Source organism: Bos javanicus, chromosome 18 (genome assembly GCF_032452875.1).
Source record: "Bos javanicus breed banteng chromosome 18, ARS-OSU_banteng_1.0, whole genome shotgun sequence".
NCBI lineage: Eukaryota > Metazoa > Chordata > Mammalia > Artiodactyla > Bovidae > Bos > Bos javanicus.
In genome coordinates, this window is record NC_083885.1 from 60104584 (window position 1) to 60131951 (window position 27368).

The 27368-nt window shown below is 38.4% G+C and overlaps 2 protein-coding genes and 1 pseudogene across 2 annotated transcripts in view; all 3 read right to left on the minus strand.

Annotated features, from left to right (window-relative positions):
- LOC133229463 (zinc finger protein 160-like) overlaps positions 1-8682 on the minus strand; it is a 28512-nt pseudogene extending 19830 nt beyond the window's left edge.
- A 377-nt stretch (positions 8683-9059) lies between these two features.
- ZNF320 (zinc finger protein 320) overlaps positions 9060-27368 on the minus strand; it is a 53240-nt gene continuing 34931 nt past the window's right edge. Inside the window, 3 exon segments of the mRNA XM_061385832.1 lie at positions 9060-9184; positions 26530-26543; positions 26800-27011. Of these exon segments, the coding sequence (XP_061241816.1) occupies positions 9060-9184; positions 26530-26543; positions 26800-27011 (351 nt within the window).
- Positions 21691-23792, minus strand: LOC133229695 (zinc finger protein 665-like). Its single transcript, XM_061386406.1, has one exon. The coding sequence runs from the start codon at positions 23594-23596 to the stop codon at positions 22142-22144; it is 1455 nt and encodes a 484-aa protein (XP_061242390.1). The 5' UTR covers positions 23597-23792; the 3' UTR covers positions 21691-22141.

Consider the following 27368-nt stretch of genomic DNA (forward strand, 5'->3'; position numbering starts at 1 on the left):
CACTATTCAATTTGACAATTTCAGCTGGAAGTGAAGAAAGGGTATCTAATGAAGTTGGTCCTTCATCTTACTCTGTTTCAGGGAATAACGTGAAAGGCCTATAATAGTGTAAGATCAAAAGACTTCGTGTTGAAAGACACAAAAAGTAACGTACTCAAAATCACTGACTATTCATACAAAGAAGATAACTGGCCATTTCAACATACCTCCTTCAACCTCTCATATAAATGTAATGTTATAAGTTTCTGGGCTTCTCATGTTGCTCAATGGTTAGAACCAGCCTGCCAAACAGGACATATGGGAGACACAGGTTCTATCCCTGGGTTGGGAAGATCCCCTGGAGAAGGAAATGCTACCCTCTCCAGTATTCTTGCCTGGAAAATCCCATGGACAGAGGACCCTGGTGGGGTACAGTCCATGGGATCAGAGGCTGAGACGACTGGGAGATTAACCCACCACAAGTTTTATTTTTTATTTTTGCTGTGCTGGGTCTTTGTTATGGTGCAGGCTTTTTCTCTAGTTACAGTAAGCAAGGGCTACTCTCAATCTGCAGTGTATGGACTTTTCATTGCTGTGGGTTCTCTTGTTGGATAGCACTGGCTCTAGGCTTCAGTAGTTGCAGCTCCCAGGCGCTAGAACACAGGACAACAGTTATGGACCATGGGTTTCATTGCTTCATGGCATGTAGGATCTTCCTGGACCACTGATGGAGCCCGTGTCTCCTGCATTTGCTAAGGATTCTTTACCTGAAGCAACCATTGAAGCCCCCATATTATAAGTTTTAACATAATATGGTGTGGCCTGTAATGACTCTACAGCTTTTATTACCTTAGAGAACTAAAGACTCGTTCATTCACAGTTAATCTGTTCCCTGCTGTGGGCTCTCTTTTAAGTATTGCTCACAAAATTCACCAAATCCATGACATTTGAAAAGAGTTCTTTGGTGACATCTGAGGACACAATGTTTCCCAACAATGTTTTACATGGACAGTATACACCTATGGGAATCAAAACAGTCGGGAGAAATATCAACAACCTCAGATATGCAGATGATACCACTTTAATGGCAGAAAGTGAAGAGGCACTAAAAAGCCTCTTGATGAAGGTTCAAGAGGAGAGTGAAAAAGCTAGCTTAAAACTCATCAAAAAAAAGATTATGGCATCTGGTCCCATCACTTTATGGCAAACAGATGGGGAAAAAGCAAAAACTGTGTCAAATTTCATTTTCTTGGGCTCCAAAATCACTATGGACTGTGACTGCACTCATAAAATTAAAAGACACTTGCTCCTTGGAAGAACATTTCTCTCAGCTATGAATATGCTTATGAACTGAAAGGGTGGATGTTCGCCGAAACATCTTGCCACACTCTTTACATTTGTAAGGTTTCTCTTCAGTATGAATTGTATTATGAAGTGTAAGGTATCTCTTGCTGCTGAAGACCTTCCCACACTCATTACATTTGTAAGGTTTCTCTCTACTATGATTTCTATTATGAATTGTGAGGGCTAACTTTCTATTAAAAGCCTTCCCACACTCATTACATTTGTAAGGTTTCTCTCTAGTATGAATACTCAGATGGCTTGCAAGGCTGTTCTTATGCCGAAAAAGCTTGCCACACTCATTATATTTGTAAGTTTTCTCTCCAGTATGAATACTCAGATGAATTGCAAAACTGTTCTTATGCCGAAAAAGCTTGCCACAATCATTACATTGGTAAGGTTTCTCTCCAGTGTGAATTCTATTATGAATTGGAAGGAAATTCTTTCTACTGAAGACCTTGCCACACTCATCACATTTGTAAGGTTTCTCCCCAGAATGACTTCTTTGATGATGAATTGCAAGGCTTTCTTTTTGACTGAAGTCTTTGCCACACTCATTATGTTTGTAAGTTCTCTCTCCAGCATGAATATGCTGATGAAATAAAAAGGTGGCCCTATGCCAAAAGACCCTGCCACATTCATTAAATTTATAGTTTCCCTCCAGTATGAATTCTATTATGAATTTTAAGGTTTATCTTTCTACTGAAGAGCTTCCCATATTCATTACATTTGTAAAGTTTATCTCCTACATGAATTATTTGATGATAATGTATAAGGTTTCCTTTTTGAGTAAAGACCTTGCCATACTCATTACATTTGCAAGGTTTCTCTCCACTGTGAATTCTCTGAGGACATTCATGGGTTCTTCTTTGACTAAAGTCCTTGCCACACTCTAAAATTTGTCAGGTTTTTCTTCATTGTGGATTCTGTTATGAATTATCAGTAGTGAATTCTTACTGAAGACCACCTGTCTTTTATCAGTGTCTGCTTTTAGTTGTAATTTCTTGATCACATGCACATGAGACATAGCTAAAACATAGAAAACCACAATTATCCTGTATATTACAATTCATAAATAAATGTCTTACATTAAATATATGCTACTACACTAAAAAACCACTTATACCAAACAAAGCAAAGCAAATACCTAGAATCACCTATGATGAGCTTATAAAATTTAGGAACACAAAGGAATAGGATTAGTTTCTAAGAACAAAACTGATCAGAGATAATTCTATTTTTAAGAGCACTGCAGTTTTAAACAAGTGGTGACAAAAACACTCAACCTAAACAAACTCGTTTTGGGAATCAAAGAAATTGTGTATTTCCACTATGCCCACAATCTACGGATCAAGTAATGAAACACTGCTGCCTCAAACCAAGGAGAAAAAAAATCATAATTTACATATATTCTGCATGTGCCTGTCTGCTGTTATGTCCAACTCTTTGTGATCCCATGGACTGTGGCCTGCCAGCCTCCCCAGGGAATCTTCCATAAAAGAACACTGGAGTGGGTTGCCAATTCCTACTCCAGGAGATCTTTCTGATCCAGGGATTGAACCTGCATATCCCAAATCTTTTACACTGGCAGGCAGATTCTTTACGCCTGGTGCAACCTGAGAGGTCCCATATTCTGCATTCACACTATAAATAAGTAATGATAAAGAATGATAAATATGATAAAGAATACACAATATATTGTAAAACTAACCAAATCAAAATTAGCTTATCTAATTAATAACCTATATAAGTGGAAGTTACCAATTAGACAAAAATAGTATAAAGAAAGTGAAGAATTTCCTTCCGCTTCAAGATGGCAGAGTAGAAGGACGTATGCTCCTCTCCTCCTCTGAGTGCACCAAAATCACAACTAGGTGTTGAACAACCATCAACAGGAGGACAATGGAACCCACAGAAAAAAGATGCCCCATGTCCAAAGACAAAGAAGACGCTGAGGCAAAACAGTAGGAGGCGTGTAATCACAATCAAATCAAATCCCCTACCCGCTGGTGAGTGACCCACAAAGTGGAGGACAACAAACAATACCAAAGAAGCTATCCCACTGTTGTGAAGGTTCTGAACCCCACATCAGGCTTCCCAACCTGGGAATCTGATAAAGGCACTGAGAATCCCCAGTGAATCTGACCTTGAAGTCCAATGGTATTTGATTATAGGACTTCCACAGGACTTGGGCAGACACTCCATTATTGGAGGCCACAAACAAAATCTTGCACACACCAAGGCCCAGAGGAAAGGAGAAGAAAGAAAGAACCTGAGAAAATGTTTGAAGAGATAATAGCCAAAAACTTCCCTAACATGGGAAAGGAAATACTCAACCAAGTCCAGGAAGTACAGGGAGTTCCTGGCAGGACAAACCCAAGGAAAAACACAACAAGCCACACGGTAATCAAACGGACCAAACTTAAAGACAAGATAAAATATTAAAAGCAACAAGGGAAAATAAAAATCACACAACATGAAAAGGAACTCCCATTAGCTGATTTCTCAACAGAAACTCAACAAGCCAGAAAGGAAGGACACCATATATTTAAAGTGATGAAAGGGAAGAACCTACAACCAAGAATACTCTACCCAGCAAGACTCTCACTCACATTTCACAAATAATTCAAAAGCTGTCCAGACAAGCAAAACTTAAGAGAATTCAGCACCACCAAACCAGTTTTACAACTAATACTCAAGGAAGTTCTCTAGGCAGGAAAACACAAGAGAAGGAAAAGACCTACAGAAAATAAATCCACAACAATTAAGAAAATGGTAAATGGAGCACATACATGGATAATCACCTTAAATATAAATGAATTAAATGCACCAACCAAAAGGCATAGACTGATTGGGCAAATGAAACATGTGAATGTATGCAATTCCAATTACCACAATACCCTGCTTGAACCCACAAATTGAATGCAATTATTTTATATTGTTAGCTATTACATTCCCATTATGGCTTTCAATTTTAATGATCTCTAATTTTTTGTCTGGATATTAATCGTGAAAACTGATAAACATCTTTACTATTGTGACTGTGTACCTATTGTGACTATGTAATATTACATATTACACATTACACATATGTAACTGTTGTGACTATGTAACTATACCATTATTGGTCAACAGAAAAACAGTAGAATTCTATATCACCAAAACTACCACATAATAGAAAAAGTTTTAATCTCATTTTAAAATCCAGATGCATATCAGAATTATCTTGGAATTTTTTGAAAAATACAAATGCCCAGGTATTGCTTTTTTCCTCCAAAGCTCCAGATATGTTTCCAATGAGCAGCCATAAACAACTGGAGTACATGATGATCTTTTACTTTTATCTAGTTTGTTACACTTTTTCTATTTCATATTCAGTACTCCCATTTCATTTAGCTTGTGTTTTCCAATTTCTCCATCGTTTTTTTAATGTTCTTTCTCAAGCCTTTATCAAGTGTATATACAAAAGCTTTTGTATACATATATACAAATAGTATGTATAATATATATATTTTAGAAAACTAATGAATTTTTGGTTAACTAAAAAATGTATGACATTTCACTTGTTTGATTTAGTATGAATAGAATGAAAGATTCCTAATTAAAAAGTAGATATACAACAAGCAACAAAGATTTCCTGTATAGCATAGGACCTACAGTCAATATAATAGAAAATAACCTATCTGAAAAATAATATATATGTATAACTGAGTCATCTTGTTGTGTACCTGAAATACTATAAGTCAATTATACTTCAATAAAACATATATATTAAGAAAAAATAGAAAGTGAATTCAATAATAAAAAATCAAACTTAAATGTATATAAATGAAATATTTTATCAGTTCAGTTCAGTTCAGTCACTCAGTCATGTCCAACTCTTTGAGAACCCATGAATTGCAGCACACCAGGCCTCCCTGTCCATCACCAACTCCCGGAGTTCACTCAGACTCACGTCCATTGAGTCAGTGATGCCATCCAGCCATCTCATCCTCTGTCGTCCCCTTCTCTTCCTGCCCCCAATCCCTCCCAGCATCAGAGTCTTTGCCAATAAGTCAACTCTTCTCATGAGGTGGCCAAAGTACTGGAGTTTCAGCTTTAGCATCATTCCTTCCAAAGAAATCCCAGGGCTGATCTCCTTCAGAATGGACTGGTTGGATCTCCTTGCAGTCCAACAGATTCTCAAGAGTCTTCTCCAGCACCATAGTTCAAAAGCATCAATTCTTCAGTACTCAGCTTTCTTCATTCTTCACAGCCCAACTCTTACATCCATACATGACCACAGGAAAAACCATAGCCTTGACTAGATAGACCTTTGTCGGCAAAGTAATGTCTCTGCTTTTTAATATGCTATCTAGGTTGGACATAACTTTCCTTCCAAGGAGTAAGTGTCTTTTAATTTCATGGCTGCAATCACCATCCTCAGTGATTTTGGAGCCCACAAAAATAAAGTCTGACACTGTTTCCTCTGTTTCCCCATCTATTTCCCATGAAGTGGTGGGACCAGATGCCATGATCTTCATTTTCTGAATGTTGAGTTTTAAGCCAACTTTTTCACTCTCCTCTTTCACCTTCATCAAGAGGCTTTTGAGTTCCTCTTCACTTTCTGCCATAACGGTGGTGTCATCTGCATATCTGAGGTTATTGATATTTCTCCCGGCAATCTTGATTCCAGCTTGTGCTTCTTCCAGCCCAGCATTTCTCATGATGTACTCTGCATATAAGTTAAACAAGCAGGGTGCAATATACAGCCTTGACATACTCCTTTTCCTATTTGGAACCAGTCTGTTGTTCCATGTCCAGTTCTAACTGTTGCTTGCTGACCTGCATATAAAAATGAATAAATAGTTCAATTTACTACCTATGCAGTGCCATTAAATATCCAGTTTACTGGCTCCAAGTCACATGAAATAAAGAGAGAGCAGTATGTAACTTTATTAAAAGGGTCAGGAACCACATTGTTGAGAATAAAGTGTGATAGGAGAGCGCTCAAAATATACTGCAAAGGATGTCATATTAAGTATTACAGAGTATCAATGTGTCTTTTTATACAAAAGTAACTTTTGAGCCTTTAACATAAGACATGCACTATTTTAAGCCATCTAACAATCTTTTAAAAGAATTTGATCCATCACCATGGATCAAACCTGTGACTCCCTACACTGCAAGACAGACTCTTAACCACTGGACAATGAGGGAAGGCCCTGAAATGAAAGAATTAAAAAACTTTTTTCTCTTTTTTAAATTATGAAAGTATGATAACACATTTATAGGAGACTTGGAAAATACAGAACAAGGTTACATAGAATGCCACTATATATTACAATTGTTTTTCAAGTAGATAACTTAAGATTTTTAGTTGGAGTTACAATATCAAGCTCTCAAAAATTAACAGAATGAATAGACATAGTAGTAGGACACAGTAGACATGAAGAGCATGAGAAAGCAATTCATCATAATTAAGATTTATACAATTTTCACACAACAGTAGGATAAAAATTATGCAATTCCCATAGACTACAAACTAGTCCCAAAGACTAAAATGTTGATATAGTGCTGTGTATTTTGGCATCTAGTATTACTGCCAGAAGTCTAGAAAATTTATTATCTTAGTGATTGAATGATTTTAAAAAGAAGAGATTGTGATATTAAAGGAAAAGAAGTTTACATCTATTACACTATTCATTATGTCATGTATCATACTGCATAATCTGTAAGCTCAATTTCCATGCATATGTTTGATAAAAACATACACAATATTTGAGGTGACTTGGCAAGCATTTCCTTAGCAGAAACTAGAATGAAGAAACAAGAACAGTCCAACCAATGGAGGTGAGTTAATTCTGCACAAACATAGTTAATTCTTCTGCACAAAGAATCCACAGTATCATAAAGTAGGGAGACCAGGATTTCCGAATGAAGGTCCTGACTGGATGAGCAGAATCGTCATAGGGAGGCGAGGCTGGCAGGTGTTTGCCAGAGTCTGAGCACTTTAAGCCCCGGGGTACCACAACTAGTGAGCCCTCATTCCATAATGAAAGAATCCACTGTAATGAGAAGCCCACACACCGCAACCAGATAAAGCCTGCAAGCATCAACAAAGACCCAGCCTAGTTAAAAAATAAGATAAAAACATAATAAGGAAGATGATAGAACTATAAATGACAAGTACTCATTAACGCAAGAGGGAAACAAGTTAAAAACAATGAACAAGAAAGACTTTGGGGGAGCAGGGAGAAGGATGCTGGGAAAACTCTACAAACCAGTAGAGAAGCTGGAGGACCTATGTGGGAACCATATTTTACTGCTTTCTCAGAAATATCTCCAGGAATTTAATCTTACTCATTCCCTCTTCCTTGCTTGCTCCCCTACTCCAGTCCTTCAATTAGACGTTCTGGTTGACATGTCAGCATTAGCTAGGTGCAGTTCTGCATGCAAAACAAACCACCTTATCTTCAAAGACCTTTCTTTACAACTCTCCTGGGATTACCTCCACATCTCCACAAGGAAGCTTCCTTAATCCCAGAGTTCTGGTCTCTGTCTGGCTTTACTGCTCGTAGTTAAAAGATAGTAAGATAAATTATCAATAAATATGCGCTCAGCATTTTCTCAAAGTTGCTCTTCTGCGAGCTCTCCCTGCATTGTCTCTCATATTCCTGTGTGTTTGTGAGAATTATTCAGTGTGAAATTGCCACAGACCTAAGACATTGCCTATTCTGAAAATACTGAAATGAAGAGTGTAGGAGTTTATGACAATTTCCTGGCCTTTGATGCTGCAGCTCATTGAGACTGGGGAATAGAAGACTCCCAATTCCCGTGTGTACCCTCCAAAGGAAATGCAAAACAAAATCACACTGAGATATTACCTCAGTCCTACTGGAACAGCTGTCACCAGGATGGAGGGGATATATGTATACTTATGGCTGAATCACACTGTTTTATGGCAGAAACCAATATAACACTGTAAAGCAATCATTCTCCAATCAAAAAATCCAGAGATTCCCGGAATCAACCTTCTAAGGTGCGTGCACCCATGCATACGCACACACACACACACAAAGACAAGAGATGACAAGTGTTATCGTGAATGTGGAGGAAATGGAACTCTAATAATTATACTGAAGCATGCGAATTGGTGTACCAACTTTGAGAAACAGTTTAAGGTTCCTAAAAATATATTTTTACAAACTTCCTGGTGGTCAAGTGGTTAAGACTTGAGCTTCCAGTGCATGCGGTATGGGTTCAATTCCTGGTCAGAAACTAAGATCTGGCATGCTGTATAGCATAGCTAAATATATATATCATATAATGCATCATTTCCATTATGAAATCATTGTCTTAGAAAGATACCTGCACTCCCATGTTCATTACTGAACTATTTACAATAGCCAAGACATGAAAACAATCTAAGTGTCCAACAGACAACAGATAAAATCTGAAAAAGCACGAAATCTAGCAACTATACCAACATATTTGGATACTGCAAATATTTGCTCAGTACATTATTCAGAAATAAAGACCCTCACTTAAATAAAGACCTCAGTAAAACACAGTATTAAAAAGAAAAAAAAAAGAGTCAAACTAACAGAAACAAAGTAGGTATCATGGTTTGTAGAATGAGGAGATATTAGTCAAAAGAATATATTTCTAGTTGTAACTGGAAGGAGTTATAGGAATCAAATTATAGTATGGTGAATATACTTATCAACACTCTGATATATGATTATAATAAGTGATCCTCACCCACAGAGACCAGGTTCCTATAGACCTCCCACATCATATCCTTATACAGGGCCCTCTGAGCAGGGTCCAGGCATTCCCATTCCTCCTGAGTGAATTCGATGGCCACATCCTTGAATGTCAACTGTTCCAATAAGGAAACACATTTCAGAAAGGGGTCATGAGAAGAGTTCTTATTGTCACAAAAAACTGAGGAGGAGAGAGGGGTGAGAATCATTTCAGTTGAAGTATGTACTCTGACAGATTGACTTATATGTATCTGGAGCAAATTATGGGTACCTAATTTTAATTCCTCATGCTTTTTCATAAAATTATGATATCCTCCAGTTAAAGCAGATTTTTCATATTTGTGGGCAATATATGAAATACACAGAAAAAAATTCAACAAAAGTTTACCTAAGCAGAAGTGTTATCTATTATGTTTTACATAATAAGTGATATTCCTTATCTACATGACTTCCAGTATAATTGGCATCTTAAGAGAGGACAAAATTGAGACATCCCTGGTGGTCAGGTGGTTAAGACTCCACATTTCACTGTAGGGGACACAGGGTCAATACTCCTTTGGGGAACTAAGATGCCACATGCTGCATGGCATGGCCAAAAATTTAAATAAAGAGAGATGACAAGGTCCACAGTAGAATTTTTACAAAGTGTAAATATTAAGTGACAAAGATGATAAGAATAGCAATAACTTAAGGTGTCCAAATACTTTCTAGATATTAAGCATTACTCTAAATGCTTCATATGTAAGATTTTTTGAATGTGGACCATTTTCAAAGTCTTTATTGAATTTACTATTATATTACTTCCATTCTATGTTTTGTTTTTTTGTCAGCATGTACAGAGAAAAATGATTCCATAAGAAAACTACTACTCCAAAAAACAATTTTAGGGACGTCCCTGCAGGTCCAGTGGTTAAGACTCTGAGCTCCCAATGCACGGAGCCCAGGTCCCATCCCTGGTCAGCGAACTACATTCCACATGCCAATTAAAAGAACCCACAAGCCATAATGAAGATGGATCTTGCAACTAAGTGGCACAGCCAAATGCATAAATAAATACTTAATAAAAAAAAGAAACTTTAGAAAAGCTGAAGCATAAGAAATCAACACTGAAAAATCAGCTGCAATTGTATACACAATTAACAATGTCAACTGGAAATTAGAGAAAAATTCTATTTATTATAATATCAAGAGGTAGAATACTTATGAAATATTGGCAAAGATATTAGCAAAGAAGGTAAAAGACTTATACACTGAATACTGCCAAACATTGCTAAAAGAAGTCCATGGAAACACACATAAAAGAAACCCTGTATTCAGGAACTGACAGGATTCTTAAAATGATCACAATACTCAAAATTTTCTGTGTGTGTGTGCTCAGTCAATTCAGTAATGTTCTACTCTTTGCGAACCTATTGACTCTAGCCTGCCAGGCTCCTCTGTCCATGGGATTCTCCAGGCAAGAACACTGGAGTGGTTTGCCATGCCCTCCTCCAGGGGATCTTCCCAACCCAGAGATCAAATCCACATATCCTGTGTCTCTGCCTGCACTGGCAGGTAGGTTCTTTCCCACTAGCACTACCTGGGAAGCCCTAAAGTTTTCTACAGACACACTGAAATACCTATTAAAATCTGAATGGCAATGTTTGTAGTAATTGAACAAATCATGTGAAAATTCCTATAGAATCTCAAGGGACCCCTAAATAGCCAAAACAGTCTTCCAAAAGGAATTGGAGGCCAACACTTTTAGATGTGAAAAATGCTGAAATCATCTGGGATGTGGTACAGGCATAAACAAATATACAGAAGCCAGTGCAGCAAATCAGAAAGCACAGAAATAACCCTTAGAATATATGGAAAAGTTGGCTTAAAGCTCAAAATTCAGAAAACTATGATCATGGCATCCGGTCCCATCACTTCATGGCAAATAGATGGAAAAACAATGGAAACAGAGACTTTATTTTGGGGGGCTCCAAAATCACTGCAGATGGTGACTGCAGACATGAAATTAAAAGACACTTGCTCCTTGGAAAAAACACTATGACCAACCTAGACAGCATATGAAAAAGCAAAGATATTATTTTGCCAACAAAGGTCTATCTTGTCAAAGCCATGGTTTTTCCAGTAGTTCTGTATGGATATGAGAGTTGGACAATAAAGAAAGCTGAGCACCAAAGAATCGATGCTTTTGAACTGTGGTGTTGGAGAAGACTCTTGAGTCCCTTGGACTGCAAGGAGGTCCAACCAGTCCATTGTAAAAGGAGATCAGTCTTGGGTGTTCATTGGAAGGACTGATGCTGAGGCTGAAACTCCAATACTGTGGCTACCTCATGCAAAGAGTTGACTCATTGGAAAAGACCCTGACGCTGGGAGGGATTGGGGGCAGGAGAAGGGGACGACAGAGGATGAGATAGCTGGATGGCATCACTGACTCAATGGACGTGAGTCTAAGTGAACTCTGGGAGCTGGTGATGGACAGGGAGGCCTGGCATGTTGCGATTCATGGGGTCGCAAAGAGTCGGACACGACTGAGTGACTGAACTGAACTGAACTAACATATAAAATACGTATATTATATAATACATATTGTTAACTGCTGTACAGCAAGCAGAAATCAACACTAGGTTGTAAATCAACCACACTTAGATAAAAGAAAAAAACAAAATCAGAAAGCTATCCTCTCTCAGAGAAAGATTATTATTTCGTGACAGAAGCAGAATGGAGGATTTCAGGGGAAAAAAAAATTTAGGCCATCTGTGTGGCTTTTGGGATCTTAGCTCCCAGATGAGGGATTGAGGGACTTCCCTGATGGCCCAGTAATTAGGGCTCTGCTCTTCTACTGCTGGGGGCAAGGGCTGGATCCCTGGCCCGGGAACTAAGATCCCACATGCCATACTGTGTAGCCAAAAAAAAAAAAAAAAAATCCATAGTGAGGTCTATGGATTGTACCAGATGAGGGATCAAACCCTGGCCCACCGCAATGAAACCCCAAGTCCTAAGCACTGGACTGCCAGGGAACTCCCATCAGAATACACCTTGATTTGAAATTTTTATGGGTGAAGGGACTTCCCAGATGGTGCAGTGCTTTAGATTTAGTGTATCCAATGCAGGAGTGACACATTCAATCCCTAATTGCAAAATCAAAGACTAAAAAAAAGAAAATTCTGAGGTTTAAAAAACTAGAAAAAAAAAATCTTCCTGAAAACATCCCTTCTTTGATGAGTTAAATGTTTAGCACATGCTGTGTAAAATTCACATGTACACAAAATACAGAGTGAGAACTGATTTAAATATTCAGAACATTACATTTTAAAGTTATGAGAGGAAATAATTTATGGTAAACAAACATAATTACATGTCTCATTAACCACTCTACCTACCTTGTTAGCACTGGTAAAAGTGCACACACTCATTCTGTCAGTCAGAATGATTCCAATCACTGATCATCTAACAGGAAGTGAAATCAATACCTTGCCTTCAAGTCACTTATATTCTGTAAGTGTGAGTCAGCAATAATTAAATAAGATATGACAATGTTAAGTACGATGCCATTGTATAACTATAATAATAGAGTTATGAGGTGTCCTAATAGAAACAAGCTATTTAGGAAAAGCCCATATAATAAGATATTTGAACACCATTACTAATTCATTGAAAATGAGAGGCGTAAATGGGCTGAAAGAGGAGAGTGAAAAAGTTGGCTTAAAACTCAACATTCAGAAAATGAAGATCATGGCATCTGGTCCCATCACTTCATGGGAAATAGATGGGGAAACAGTGGAAACAGTGTCAGACTTTATGTTTTGGGGCTCCAAAATCACTGAGGATGGTGATTGTAGCCATGAAATTAAAAGATGCTTACTCCTTGGAAGAAAAGTTATGACCAACCTAGATAGCACATTGAGAAGCAGAGACATTACTTTGCCAACAAAGGTCTGTCTAGTCAAGGCTATAGTTTTTCCTGTGGTCATGTATGGATGTGAGAGTTGGACTATGAAGAAAGCTGAGCCCCGAAGAATTGATGCTTTTGAACTGTGGTGTTGAAGAAGACTCTTGAGAGTCCCTTGGACTGCAAGGAGATCCAACCAGTCCATTCTGAAGGAGATCAGCCCTGGGATTTCTTTGGAAGGAATGATGCTAAAGCTGAAACTCCAGTACTTTGGCCACCTCATGAGAAGTATTGACTCATTGGCAAAGACTCTGATGCTGGGAGGGATTGGGGGCAGGAGGAGAAGGGGATGACAGAGGATGAGATGGCTGGATGGCATCACTGACTCGATGGACGTGAGTCTGAGGGAACTCCAGGAGTTGGTGATGGACAGGGAGGCCTGGCGTGCTGTGATTTCATGGGTTCGCAAAGAGTCGGACACGACTGAGCGACTGAACTGAACTGAAACGGGCGGAAGAACTAGTAGAAAACTGCTAGGTTGCAAACAAATTGACACCACAGTTGTGTGGTTTTGTGAGATTTTATATGAAGTTTTTATTGGAGAGAATTAAATTTTGGAGTTTCTGGTAGTAAGGACCTTTTTATTTTTCATGACTGAAAAGACAACCCTTTATAATCCTTATTGTGTTTTGGTTTTGATGTCCATTCTGCTTTTTTACACAACTGAAATTCCATAGGTTTAGCCATCAGTACTAGATCCAAAATCATGTTGAACAGGGTGCATAATGTCTGAACATCTTTTGTTCTGGCATCCTTACCACTATAAAGAGGGCATGCATGTGCATTATCTGTGATGTTAATGGAAGGATAGTAAACACTGTCAAAATTGCTGGGGAGATTTGATCTCATGGTATATTCATATGCATAATATTACGTACTCTACCCCAGGAGGCACCTAAGTTGGCATTGCTACTACTATTTAAGAATACATATCAAGAAAACTGAGTTGATTTAAGTCTCAGTCGTGTGAGTTTTCTTCTCACTATAAATATTCTGATATCTAGTGATCAGTGAGCAATCAGAAGAAACTTAAGACATATTCACTGCATTTATAAGTAGGAAATATTTGGTGAAGCCACAGTACACATTGTTGTTATTCATTTTTCAGTCCCTCAGTCATGTCCGACTCTGTTTCATTTCATTCCTTTCATGTCTTTCCAACTTCACTGTTTGAAATACTTCTCCTGTATCAGTGCTTGCTTTCAGTTGCCATTTCTTGACCATATGTGTATAAGAGCCATCTACAATATGTAACGAACTGTAAGTATTCCATTCATTACAACTCATGAATAAATGTTGCATGTTAAATAAACTGTATTATATGAAACATAATACATTTATCAAGAAAGTTATGAATGTCACCAACCTTGATCTTACAATTTATAGGAAAACAAAAGGAATGATTCTTTACTAAAGCAAAAGTCAACAGAAGAAATTCTAATAATTGTAAGGCACCCTTTAAAATAACCTGCTGCTGCTGCTTATATGACAAAAATATGCACAATGGAAGGAAAGTTATGACCAACCTAGATAGCATATTGAAAAGCAGAGACATTACTTTGCCAACAAAGGTCCATCTAGTCAAGGCTATGGTTTTTCCTGTGGTCATGTATGGATGTGAGAGTTGGACTGTGAAGAAGGCTGAGCCCCGAAGAATTGATGCTTTTGAACTGCGGTGTTGGAGAAGACTCTTGAGAGTCCCTTGGACTGCAAGGAGATCCAACCAGTCCATTCTCAAGGAGATCAGCCCTGGGATTTCTTTGGAAGGAATGATGCTAAAGCTGAAACTCCAGTACTTTGGCCACCTCATGAGAAGAGTTGACTCATTGGCAAAGACTCTGATGCTGGGAGGGATTGGGGGCAGGAGGAGAAGGAGACGACAGAGGATGAGATGGCTGGATGGCATCACTGACTCAATGGATGTGAGTCTGAGTGAACTCTGGGAGTTGGTGATGGACAGGGAGGCCTGGCGTGCTGCGATTCATGGGGTCGCAAAGAGTCAGACATGACTGAGCGACTGAACTGAACTGAACTGATCAAAGAAAGTGTGAGTTTCAAAATGATGGCAAAGCATGTACCAATTGTCAGGAAACATAATGGCTACAATTAAAGGATGAGCAAAGGATATTAAACTATATATACTGCATACGTATTTTACATGAATGAGTGGTAAAGAACCTAAGATGTAAAAGAAAAAACAAAACCAGCTTATCTAATGAATAATTTAAATGAGTGCCACTATGGAACTGGGAGACAAATATAGCACTGAGAAAATGAACAATTTGAAGTTAAAAGTTTTGGCTGTTAGGAATTAAAGCTTCTATTCACAATTTCTGGGGCTTCTGTGATGGCTCAGTGGGTAAAGAATCCACCTGCCATGCAAGAGACTGAGGAGACATGGGTTCCATTCCTGAGTCAGAAGATTCCCTGGATGAGGAAATGGCAACTCACTCCAGTATTCTTGCCTGAAAAATCCCATGGACATAGGAGCCTGGTGGGTTACAGTCCAAAGGGTCACAAAGATTTGGACATGACTGAGTGATTAAGCATATCAGTTCAGTTCACTCAGTCGTGTCCAACTCTTTGCAACCCCATGAATCGCAGCACGCCAGACCTCCCTGTCCATCAGCAACTCCTGGAGTTCACCCAAACTCATGTGCATCGAGTCAGTGATGCCATCCAGCCATCTCATCCTCTGTCGTCCCGTCTCCTCCTGCCCCTAATTCCTCCCAGCATCAGGGTCTTTTCCAATGAGTCAACTCTTCGCACGAGGTGGCCAAATATTGGAGTTTCAGCCTCAGCATCAGTCCTTCCAATGAACACCCAGGACTGGTCTCCTTTAGGATGGACTGGTTGGATCTCCTTGCAGTCCAAGGGACTCTCAAGAGTCTTCTCCAACACCACAGTTCAAAAGCATCAATTCTTCAGCGCTCAGCTTTCTTCACAGTCCAACTCTCACATCCATACATGACCACTGGAAAAACCATAGCTTTGACTAGACGGACCTTTGTTGGCAAAGTAATATCTCTGCTTTTTAATATGCTATCTAGGTTGGTCATAACTTTCCTTCCAAGGAGTAAGCGTCTTTTAATTTCATGGCTGCAATCACCATCCTCAGTGATTTTGGAGCCCCCAAAAATAAAGTCTGACACTGTTTCCACTGTTTCCCCATCTATTACCCATGACGTGATGGGACCAGATGCCATGATCTTAGTTTAAGCACATACACACTGACAATTACAGCATGTTAATGTGTATAAATTAATAATAAATGTTTACATAAATCTTCACAAACATCCTTAGTATATCTGTAAAACTGAATTCTTAGATTTGACATTGTGGTTTATAAGAAATACAGACTTGGTCATTCAGATGAGAAGTTCATTAGTATGACTCACAACTTATTTGCCAAAGCTGGTCTCCTATCTTGCCTTGATGGAAGCGGACTGTGAAGTTAGATAATGGGGAAAAAGAAGAAGAGATATTTCATGAAAATCAATATACAGAGTAAAAGTAGGAAAAAGAAAATATACTTAACATCACTAACCAGCAAGCCTGAGACCTCTGTGCCTTATGTTTCTTCCATTGGCACCCCTAGAGGCCTTCAGGGCTCATAAAAAGGGAGAGTTTCTACTCTACTTGGGTGATACACTTTAGGAACTTGTCATTGTTTGTGGGAATTGGCAAGTGGCAACAAAGTTTTTCAGAAACCACCTCAGCTTATCAAGTGTGCACAGTCATTGCACTACATTTGAACTACTATATTTCCAGGAGATGGTATATCAAAATCACAAAACACATCTCAGAGACTGGCTGTCTACCTCCCAGGCAACACTGAGTCCACGGTTCTGGCAGCAGGAAAACATTAGCTAAGTACTTTGCTGAAACCAGAGAGTCTGTAAGGGGAAAAAGAAGTTCACATCTCAAACACACATTTATCTAGGGTCCAAACGAAGCCAGTGGCAGAGAGAGAGGGGAAGGAAAAATAATTCTGAAAATTGAATGAAGCTTGAGGCAAAAACCTAGTTCCTGAAGACCACAATAATTCCTGCCTGGTAGTACTATAATTTAACATAATGCTCACTGATGGTGTTTGTAGATATTTTTATCTTTTGGAGTGGCAAAAAAGTTCATTCAGGTTTTCTAAAAGCTAATATAAAATAATCCAAATGAACTTTCTGGCAAACTCAATATATCCCACATAATATGATACTAAATTTATATATAATTTTAAATCTTATTTGCCAAACACAAAAGAAGTTTGAGATTACTTTCATGGTAATAGAGTAATTGCTATAATATGTCTATGACATAATGAAAATATTTTTTCTAAATATCTCCTGTAAAACTATGTAGGCAAGAAGAAGCATAATGAAGTGTTACATCATCTATACATCAAAATTAAGTATTAATAAATGAAATAATAAGTGAAATGTTCTCCAAATAACAGCCAAAGTCTCGGCATTTTAACGATATGATTACATTAGTTAAGAATGTCAACACAGGGTCTACCCTGGTGGTCCAGAATATCAAAAGTTTTGGTATATCAAAAGTCATGCTAACATTCCATGCACATCTACCTTCTAAAATCGTATTACATTATTTGGCTGCAAAGAAAAAAATTAAACTAATGAAGAATGATGTCAGAAGGATAGCAGAAAACTAAACAGGCACTCATTAACCCACGAGGAACTCAATATATAATAAACAAACAGAAAAGCCTTTGGGAAACTCTACAAATGAGTAAAGCCTCACTACCTGTCCAGAAAACATTAAGCCAACAAGTGTAGGAAAAGTTCATGACAATTTGCTGGCCTCATGACAATCTGAAGTAATTGAATTACAGCTGAGCTATTTCAAATCCCAAAAGATGATGCCCCATACGTGGAACAGGGAACAGTGCTTTCCAGTACCTTGAAAGTGCTCAGTTTAAGTTCTTGTCTGAAACAGATTTAAGATAAAAGCTTGTATTTGCATGGGCCGTTTACATCTGAAACTGATATTTCCTCCTAACAAGCTGAAAACAATTTCAATAAAAGCAATAGAACTGTTCTTTTCTATTAATGTGCTGTGCTTAGTTACTCAGTTGTGTCCCACTCTTTGAAACCCCATGGATCATAGCCTGCCAGGGTTCTCTGTCTATGGGGATTCTCCAAGGAAGAATACTAGAGTGGATTGCCATGACCTCCTCTAGGGGATCTTCCCAACCTCAAAACCAGGTCTTCCTCATTGCAGGTGGATTCTTTACTGACTGAGCCACCAGGGAAGGCCTTTCTATTAATACTTCACCAAAAACTCTGTTTTAAAAATTCCATTTAGCATCAGTGCACACAGGCCAAGTTTTCACATTAAAACTATTTCTGTACACCATCTTTCAATCCTAAGAACTTAATGGTGCACTTTGCTTCTGTAATAAAAGTACCCAGGTGGAATAAATGTGTGTTGATGAAATGAACATGATTCATTCAAGGTTATGAAGAATAATTAAATTTTAATTAAAACAGGAATGAAGAGATAGCAAAAGGTAATGGCAGCCATTAAATGTCAATCATACACATACATCACTGAAGATGGTGACTGCAGCCATGAAATTAAGACGCTTACTCCTTGGAAGGAAAGTTATGGCAAACCTAGACAGCATATTAAGAAGCAGAGACGTTACTTTGCCAACAAAGGTCCGTCTAGTCCAGGCTATGGTTTTTCCAGCAGTCATGTATGCATGTGAGTTGGACTATAAAGAAAGCTGAGTGCCGAAGAATTGATGCTTTTGAACTGTGGTGTTGGAGAAGACTCTTGAGAGTCCCTTGGACTTCAAGAAGATCCAACCAGTCCATCCTAAAAGAGATCAGTCCTGGGTGTTCATTGGAAGGACTGATGTTGAAGCTGAAACTCCAATACTTTGGCCACCTGATGCAAAGAGCTGACTCATTGGAAAAGACTCTGATGCTGGGAAAGATTGGGGGCAGGAGGAGAAGGGGACGACAGAGGATGAGATGGTTGGATGGCATCACCGACTCAATGGATGAATTTGGGTGGACTCCGGGAGCTGGTGATGGACAGGGAGGCCTGGCGTGCTGCAGTTCATGGGGTTGCAAAGTTAGACATGACTGAGCGACTGAACTGAACACATACATACAGGATTCTGGCACTTTGGATTACATTTTTATTTCACAATCAAAAACTGCCCTCTTTTTAATTTCAAAGAGCAAGACTAATTTTTCATTAATCACATGTATAGAACAGCTATTCCTAAGCAATGCAGAATGTTACCAACTTTCCATGTGTATTGTTGCTACCAGATTATCACTTAGCTTTTCACTTTCTTCCCATGTGAAGTACAGTCCATTAAGGTCCTGCTAATCTGTTCATAGTGATTGGCAGATGCTTCTAATGATTCGTTGTGACCTATCTCCAAAGGGCACCCTTGAATAATAAGCATGGCTAATCATGTCATATTTTTATATTACTTTTCGCCCCTCTCTGATGCTAATTCACACAATATTCAATTGGATAATTTAAGATCCTTCCTTTTTTAGGAAATAAGGATATGCATCACCTACACTAAATGACATCAGCCCCCTCATTTTATCAATTTCTTCTCAGACTATCATAAAAAAGCTGTAATGAATGCATAAGATCAACAGTCTTCAAACTTCAGGTAGAAAGGTATAAACAGTTCAAAAAGTCTCTGGTAATTACATATTTATACAGATAATGAGCCATTTCCATATATGTCCTTCTTTCTCTCATATAGCAAATATGTCATTATTTTTAACATATTGTCACTTGCAATGATTCTGCACTGTAATAATCTCAGACTTATCTCGGAGAAATGGGCTCTTCCTCATAGCTCAGTAGTAGAGAATCTGCCTGCAACGCAAGAGACGCAGGTGCAATACCTGGGTCAGGAAGACCCCCTGGAGGAGAAAATGGTAACCCACTCCAGTATTCTTGCCTGGGAAATCCCATGGAAAGAGGAGCTTGGAGGGCTACAGTACAAGGGGTCATAAGAGTCAAGACACAACTCAGTGATTAAACCACTACTACCACAATCTTGGAGAAATAACTTATTTACTCCTAGTATTAAATTTTCCAATGTGTACTCTGCTGAGAGAATTACTCAAAAAATTTACCAACATCATCACACTTGAAAGGATTCTCGGAAATATAAGTTCTTCGGTGAATGCTGAGGATGCACTGGTTTCCACAGTTGGTAAATTTCTAGTTTCTGAGCTGTATCGGTGCACTTATTAAAAAGGTGTGGATACCCAATGAAAATTTTTACAGTACTCATTACATTTGAAGAGTTCCTCTCCAGAGTAAATCCTGCGTTTCAGAGTGTCTATCTTCTGGTACAAGCCTTAGCACAGGTATTGCTTTGGGTGGTTTCTACGAAAGATGTATATTGAGATGTCTAGTGCATTATGAGACCTGCACAGGGCCTCTCCTCATGGATTTGAAGTTTCTCCTTAATGGTCTGTCTGATCTTGCCTAATTCTTGAATTCAACATAAAGGTTTTGTCACTCTCATTGCATTTACAAGGTGTCACTCTACTATGTCTCTTTTTTTTTAATTAAAAAAAAATTTAAACTTTTTATTTTTGGCTGTGCTGAATCTTTGTTGCTGCACGGGCTTTTCTTTAGTTGCAGCGAGTGGGGGCTACCCTTGAGTTGCAGTATGCAGGCCTCTCTTATGTTGGGAGGAGCACAGGCTCTAGGGTGTGTGGGCTTTGGTAGTTGCGGTGCACAGGCTCAACAGTTGTAGCGCATGGGCTTAGTTGCTCTGAGGCATGTGGGATCTTCCTGATCAGGGATTGAACCCATGTCTACTGCATTGACAGGCATATCCATTACCACTGAGCCACTAGGGAAGCCCTGTGTCCCATTTTCTGACCTTTGGGTAAAATCTTTGCCACACGCATTACATTTCTGTGTCTTCTCTCCAGGATAAATACACTGATATCTAGTGACGAAGGAGTAATAATGTGAAACTTTGTCACAGTCATTGTATTTTTAAAGGATGATGTATTTGGTGATTCTGGTTTATAAGAAACAACCTAAAAGCTTTGCAAAATTCAATACACTTGTAATGTTCTGTGCAGTGCAGATTACTTGATTATTGGTGAAAAGTGAGACCCAAGTAAGAGTTTTTCTAACGTTCACCCCGGAGAAGGCAATGGCACTCCACTCCAGTACTCTTGCCTGGAAAGCCCCATGGACAGAGGAGCCTGGTACGCTGCAGTCCACAGGGTCGCTAAGAGTCTGACACAACTGAGCGACTTCACTTTCACTTTTCACTTTCATGCATTGGAGAAGGAAATGGCAACCCACTCCAGTGTTTTTGCCTGGAGAATCCCAGGGACAAGGGAGCCCGGTGGGCTGCCATCTATGGGGTCGCACAGAGTTGGACACGACTGAAGTGACTTAGCAACAGTGTTCACCCCAACTGTGAGGTAATTTTGAGAATGAATTCTTTGGTGATTGAATTCCTTGTCTAAAACACATTTATCACATTTCCCTCCAAAAGGACCTTTCAAATGAAGTTAAGAGGTGGACACCTGCTAAAACCATTTCTTAAATTTCCTCACAAACACAGATTACCTAACAGTAAGTTAGACTTGAGAGTACACCAAAGGATTTGTCACACTCATTTTATTAATAAAGTTTCTCTCTTTGGTGCACTTTAAAGTACACATTTTGACTTAAGATTCAGAGAAAGTTATAAAATTTCTACAATTTCTATACAGTACGGATTTTCTTATAATAAATGAAGCCATGCCACTCATGAATGTGCACAAGTTTCTCCCCACCATGAATTTCCCATGACTTTAAAATGTCATTATTAAATGAAGATCTTCCCACATATATCCATTAACTTGGTTTACTATGTGTATTGATTCCCTGATGCGTAGTAAGGGTTGAGGTCTGAGTAAAGGCTTTTCATTACTCACTGCCTTTGAAAGGTTTTTCTCCATTATGAATTCTCTGATGAACTGAAAGGTCTGAATTTTGACTACTGACTTCATCACATTCCTCACAATACTATAGTTCTTCTCCAGTCTCATGTCTCAGGTGTTGAGTGAGGGTTGACCTGTGATGAAAAATTTTGCCACACTTAACTACATTTCTAAGACTGCTCTCCTGTATGAATTTTCTGATGACGTCTAAGGTGTACTTTCTGACTAAAGACCTTGTCACAATCATTGCATTTGTAAGGTTTCTCTCCAGTATGGACTCTCTGATGTCTTGCACAGTTTGAATGACACTGAAAGAATCTGTGACATACATCACACTTATATGATTTCTCTTCCCTATGGACTAATTTATGCTGAGTGAGGGCTGAGTTCTTATTAAAGCTTTTGTCACACTCGTTACATTTGTAAGGCTTCTCTCCAGTATGAATTCTCTGATGAATTCCAAGGTTTGATTTTTGATTGAAGGCCTTGCCACACTCATCACATTTGTAAGGTTTCTCTCCAGTATGAATTCTCTTATGTCTTGGAATGCTGGAATCATGACGGAACATTTTGTCATATATATTACATTTATATAATTTCCCTTCCGTGTGGATTAACTGATGTCTACGAAATTTTGTGCTGTAATGCAAGGACCTTCCACACTCATTACATTTATAAGGTTTCTCTTCAGTATGATTTCTCTGATGAAACACAAGGATTGCCTTTTCCCTAAAGACCCTGCCACACTCATTACATCTGTAGGGATTCTTTCCAGAATGAATTCTCTGATGACGTGTAAGGGTTGCTTTTTGACTAAAGACCTGGCCACACTCATTGCATTTGTAAGGTTTCTCTCTAGTGTGAATTTTCAAGTGATTTGTAAGGTCTGTTTTTTGACCAAAGAGCTTGCCACACTCATTACATCTGTGAAGTTTTTCTCCAGTATGAATTCTCTGATGATTTGCAAGGTGTGAATTTTGACTAAAGACTTTTTCACATACATCACATTTATGTAATTTCTCCTCTGTATGGATGACCTGATGTCTACTGAGGTTTGATCTCTGAAGAAAGATTTTGCCATCCTCAACACATTTGTAAAGTCTTTCCCTCTGTGCTTCCTGGTTTTGTGTCACTATTAAAGGATGCATGTAATTACTCTCATATATATGAGAAAAGTTCATTTCTGCACTAGAAGAAATTCTCTGAAGCACTGAAAATGGGGCACAACTATTGAGAATCTTGTCAGCTTGAATGAATTCATCAGTTTTGTCTTCACTTTTAAAAATATACAGTTTATCCTGAAAGCTTAAGGCAAGCCAATTTTCAATAGGCTCGATTCTGGCAACACTTTCATCACGTTGATCTTTATTATCAGTGAGATTTTCATTATGGGTTATAAGCATTCTTTTGTAATTTTCTTCCTCATCTTTCTGCTTAGACTGGAAGTCGTATATATTTTCCTGAATGACCCTAAGGTAAAAAAGGTCCATTTCATTCCTTTCAGGTCTTCCCAGTATCCATGACTGGAATACCTTTCCTCTATCAGAGTTTGTCTTCAGTTGTAATTTCTTGACCACAGGTACGTAAAAGATATCTACAAGATACAACGAACCGTATACATTCATTTAAATTTGTAAATAAATGTTTGTTAAATGCACAGTAGTATACCAAAAGTAATACTTATGTCAAGCAGTTATGAAGCTACCCAACCATGACCATAGAATTTGTAGTAATAAGAAAGTAATGATCTTTACTACAATGAAAGGGATCAAAGGTAATTCTAATAATTTTAGGGCACCCTAGTTTCAAATAACCTATCACAAAAACATGCATATTGGGAAAACTTCCATTATCTATTAAAGAAAGTGTACTTTTCAACCATTAACACCAAAGCGCATACCAATTATATGTAAATATTATGGTCTTCTTTAAGTGAAGCGAAAAGAATATTAAACCATATACACACACACATATATATATATATTCTGCCTAATTATTACACATGAATAAATGAAAAAGAACATAAAATATATTCTAAAACTAAATAATCCAAAACTAGATTATCTAATGAATACCCTAAATGAGTGGTGGTTCAGAATTGAGAAAGAAATACAGCACTGTGAAAATGAAGAATTTGATAAAATAGTTTTTGAAAAGGCTAAATATTTTTTTAAGTACCTTGCCTATATCTGTATACCCATGAAGTAGCATAAAACATTCTGAAAACCATCATCTGTAAATCAAAATTAAATAAATTAAATATGAACAAATGAAATATTCTTTAGTTATATGAAGAGCCAGTAAATAGAGCAATTCCACACATATGCAGGAACTTTAAATATATAGTTTATTGGCTCCAAATTATATGTAATGAAGAGTGAGCAACATATAAATTTATGTAATTAGGTTCAGACATAATATTGTTAAAAAGTTTCCCAGATGGCTCAGTGGTAAAGAATTCGCCTGCCAATGCAGAAGAAACAGGAGACATGGATTTGATTGCTGGGTTGGGAAGATCTCCTGGCAACCCCCCCCAGTATCCTTGGCTGGAGAATCCCATGGACACAGGAGCCTGGTGGGATACAGTCCAGGGAGTCACAAAGACAGGGACACGATTGAGCAACTGAACATGTATGCACAATATTGCTACAAACAAAGGGCAAAAGAAAGAGATACAAGACATAATGCAAAGTGGTACTATAATAAATGTAAGAGGATACTGATTTTTTTTCATATAAAAGTAACTTTTAAGTCTTTCAGTTCAGTTCAGTTCAGTTCAGTTGCTCAGTCGTGTCCGACTCTTTGTGACCCCATGAATCACAGCATGCCAGGCCTCCCTGTCCATCACCAACTCCCAGAGTTTACTCAAACTCATGTCCATCGAGTCTTTAAAAACACACTATTCTCTGCCATCTAACTCTACTTATTCATTGTTAAAAGCGTGTGGAAGATAATCACAATTCTTCAAGTAAGGGAAGTAGATTCAGGGCTTTACATACATGACCTCAGTTGACGAACAATTAGAGAAAGAAGGTGTGAATCTGAACCTACAGACAAAATATTCTTTTTTTTTTAGGCTGCACCACACGACTTCCAGGATCTTAGTTCCCCAACCAGGGATTGAACCAGGGACATCAGCAGGCAAATTGCAGAATTCTTACCACTGGACTGCCAGGGAATTCCCAAGACAACATATTATTAGCATGACTCCCCATTTGAGTAGTCCACCAGACTAAGGTATCAAGGCAATTCAGTGAAGAACAGATTTTGAAAAACTGGTGCCTATCAAAAGAATATTCACAGTGGGAAAATAAAAGGATCTCCATCTGAACTTTACATGTGTACAAATAATAGCTCCAATTTAAAAGTTTTGGTTATTATGAAAAATCTTCTATTGCACATTTTGTACAAGATGTTTATACGGATAAATGTTTTCAAATCTCTTGGGTATACCGGTAAAAGCAACATTGCTGGGTGTGATATTGTCATTTATAAGAAACAGGGATGTGGTCATTCAAATGAGAAATTCATTAATTCCACTCACACCTTCTTTGGCTAAACTCATCTTCATTAAGGCCTTGCCTTGATGGAAGGAGACTGAGAAATTAGGGGAACCCATGGCTATGGGTGCATAAAGAATTCTAGAACCACAAAGGCAAAAAAAAAAAAAAAAAAAGAATTAGCAAATGGGCAAAATGAGAAAGACTTTTCACTAAAGCTGGAATATAGAGTAAAAGTAGGAAAAAGAAAATATTTTCAACATCACTAACCAGCAAGTGTGGGACCTTCACATTTTCTGTTTCCTCCATGTACACCCCCTACTACCTTCAGAGTTCATAGAAAACTAAGAGTCTCTACTATCCACTGGAGATGATCATTATGAACTTGTAACTCTGGAAAGTGGCAACTGGGAACAAAGTTTTTCAAAACCATTCTCAGCGCACCAAGTGTGCACTGTCACTGCACTAGAGTGGAACTGATATTACATTTTCAGGAGATGGTATATCAGAATCACAAAACGTATCTCAGAGACAGGCTATCTCCCTCCCAGCCAACAGTTCCAGTAGCAAGAAGGCATCAGATAAGTACTTTGCTGAAGCAAGAGAGTCTATAAGGGGAAAAACGAGTAAATGCTCACATCTCAAACATGCATGTCTCCTGGATCAAGACCAACCCACCGGCAAAGACAAGGAGGAATGATTCTGAAAACTGGACAGAGACTGTGCAAGGAAGCTACATGTCCTGAACACCACCATAACCCCTGACAACCACTACTATAATTTCATGTATGCTCACTGATGGTGGTTGTGGATTTATCTATATAGCATTTAATCTGATGGTAAATTTATCTATGATTTCATGTCAGTCCCCACAGCCCCGTGCTCTGCCTCTTGCTACAATATGATTTCTACAGAAATCTACACATTTCTACAGAAATTTCTACACATAAGAAGAAAGAAATGTGATTTGCTGTGGCTTTTCCAGAATCATCGTTCTTTATCTTGCTAAGGACTGAGGACACAACGGAGGGGTCAAGGAAAACATTTCAGAAACTTACCTTCTGCTGGCCTCCTTCAGAATAAACAGGGAACAGTATACAATGCAGAAACGTAGCTTACTTTCTAGAATGGCTAACTCAAAACGCACATGAGTAGAAAACATGACACTGGGACTGTTAAAGTTTGTCATTGAGCTCTAAATAGAGTGAGTTCTGAAATAACTGTATCACGAAGTGGGTAGATTTTTTGAGGAAGTTAGGTTGAAGTTCCTGATGCCACATCCTGAAGCTTTTCATGTCTGAGCCAACAGGGCTTTGAGTCAGTCAAGCAAGGCAGGGGTTCCCAGGAGGCAAAGAGGGGAAAGGCAGAGATACCCTAGAGCAGTTCCCCACTTCAAAGGGAAGTGATCCTCACTCACAGAGAGCAGGTTCCTATAGGTCTCCAACATCACATCCCTGTACAAAGTCCTCTGAGCAGGGTCCAGGCATTCCCACTCCTCCTGAGAGAACTCTATGTACACATCAGCGAATGTCAACGATCCCTGAAATGAAAATATATTTCACCAAAGGGCTCTGAGGAGAGTTCTTATTCTCATGGAAAATGAGAAGAGGAGAGAGGGATAAGGAATCAATTCAGTTGCAGTATGTATTCTGACAGATCTATGCGAAGGGATTTGGAGCAAATTGTGTGTCTCTAATTTTAATTCCTCATACTTTTTCACTTAATTATAATGTCCTCCAATCAATGTGGATTTTTCATACTTGTAGACAATACATGAAATACACACAAATAAAAGCCAGCCATGGGTGGTCTAGACTGAAGTGTTGTATAGCATCTGAATGAAAATAAAAACACAACATACCAAAATTTATGATATGCACTCAGAGCTGTACTAAAG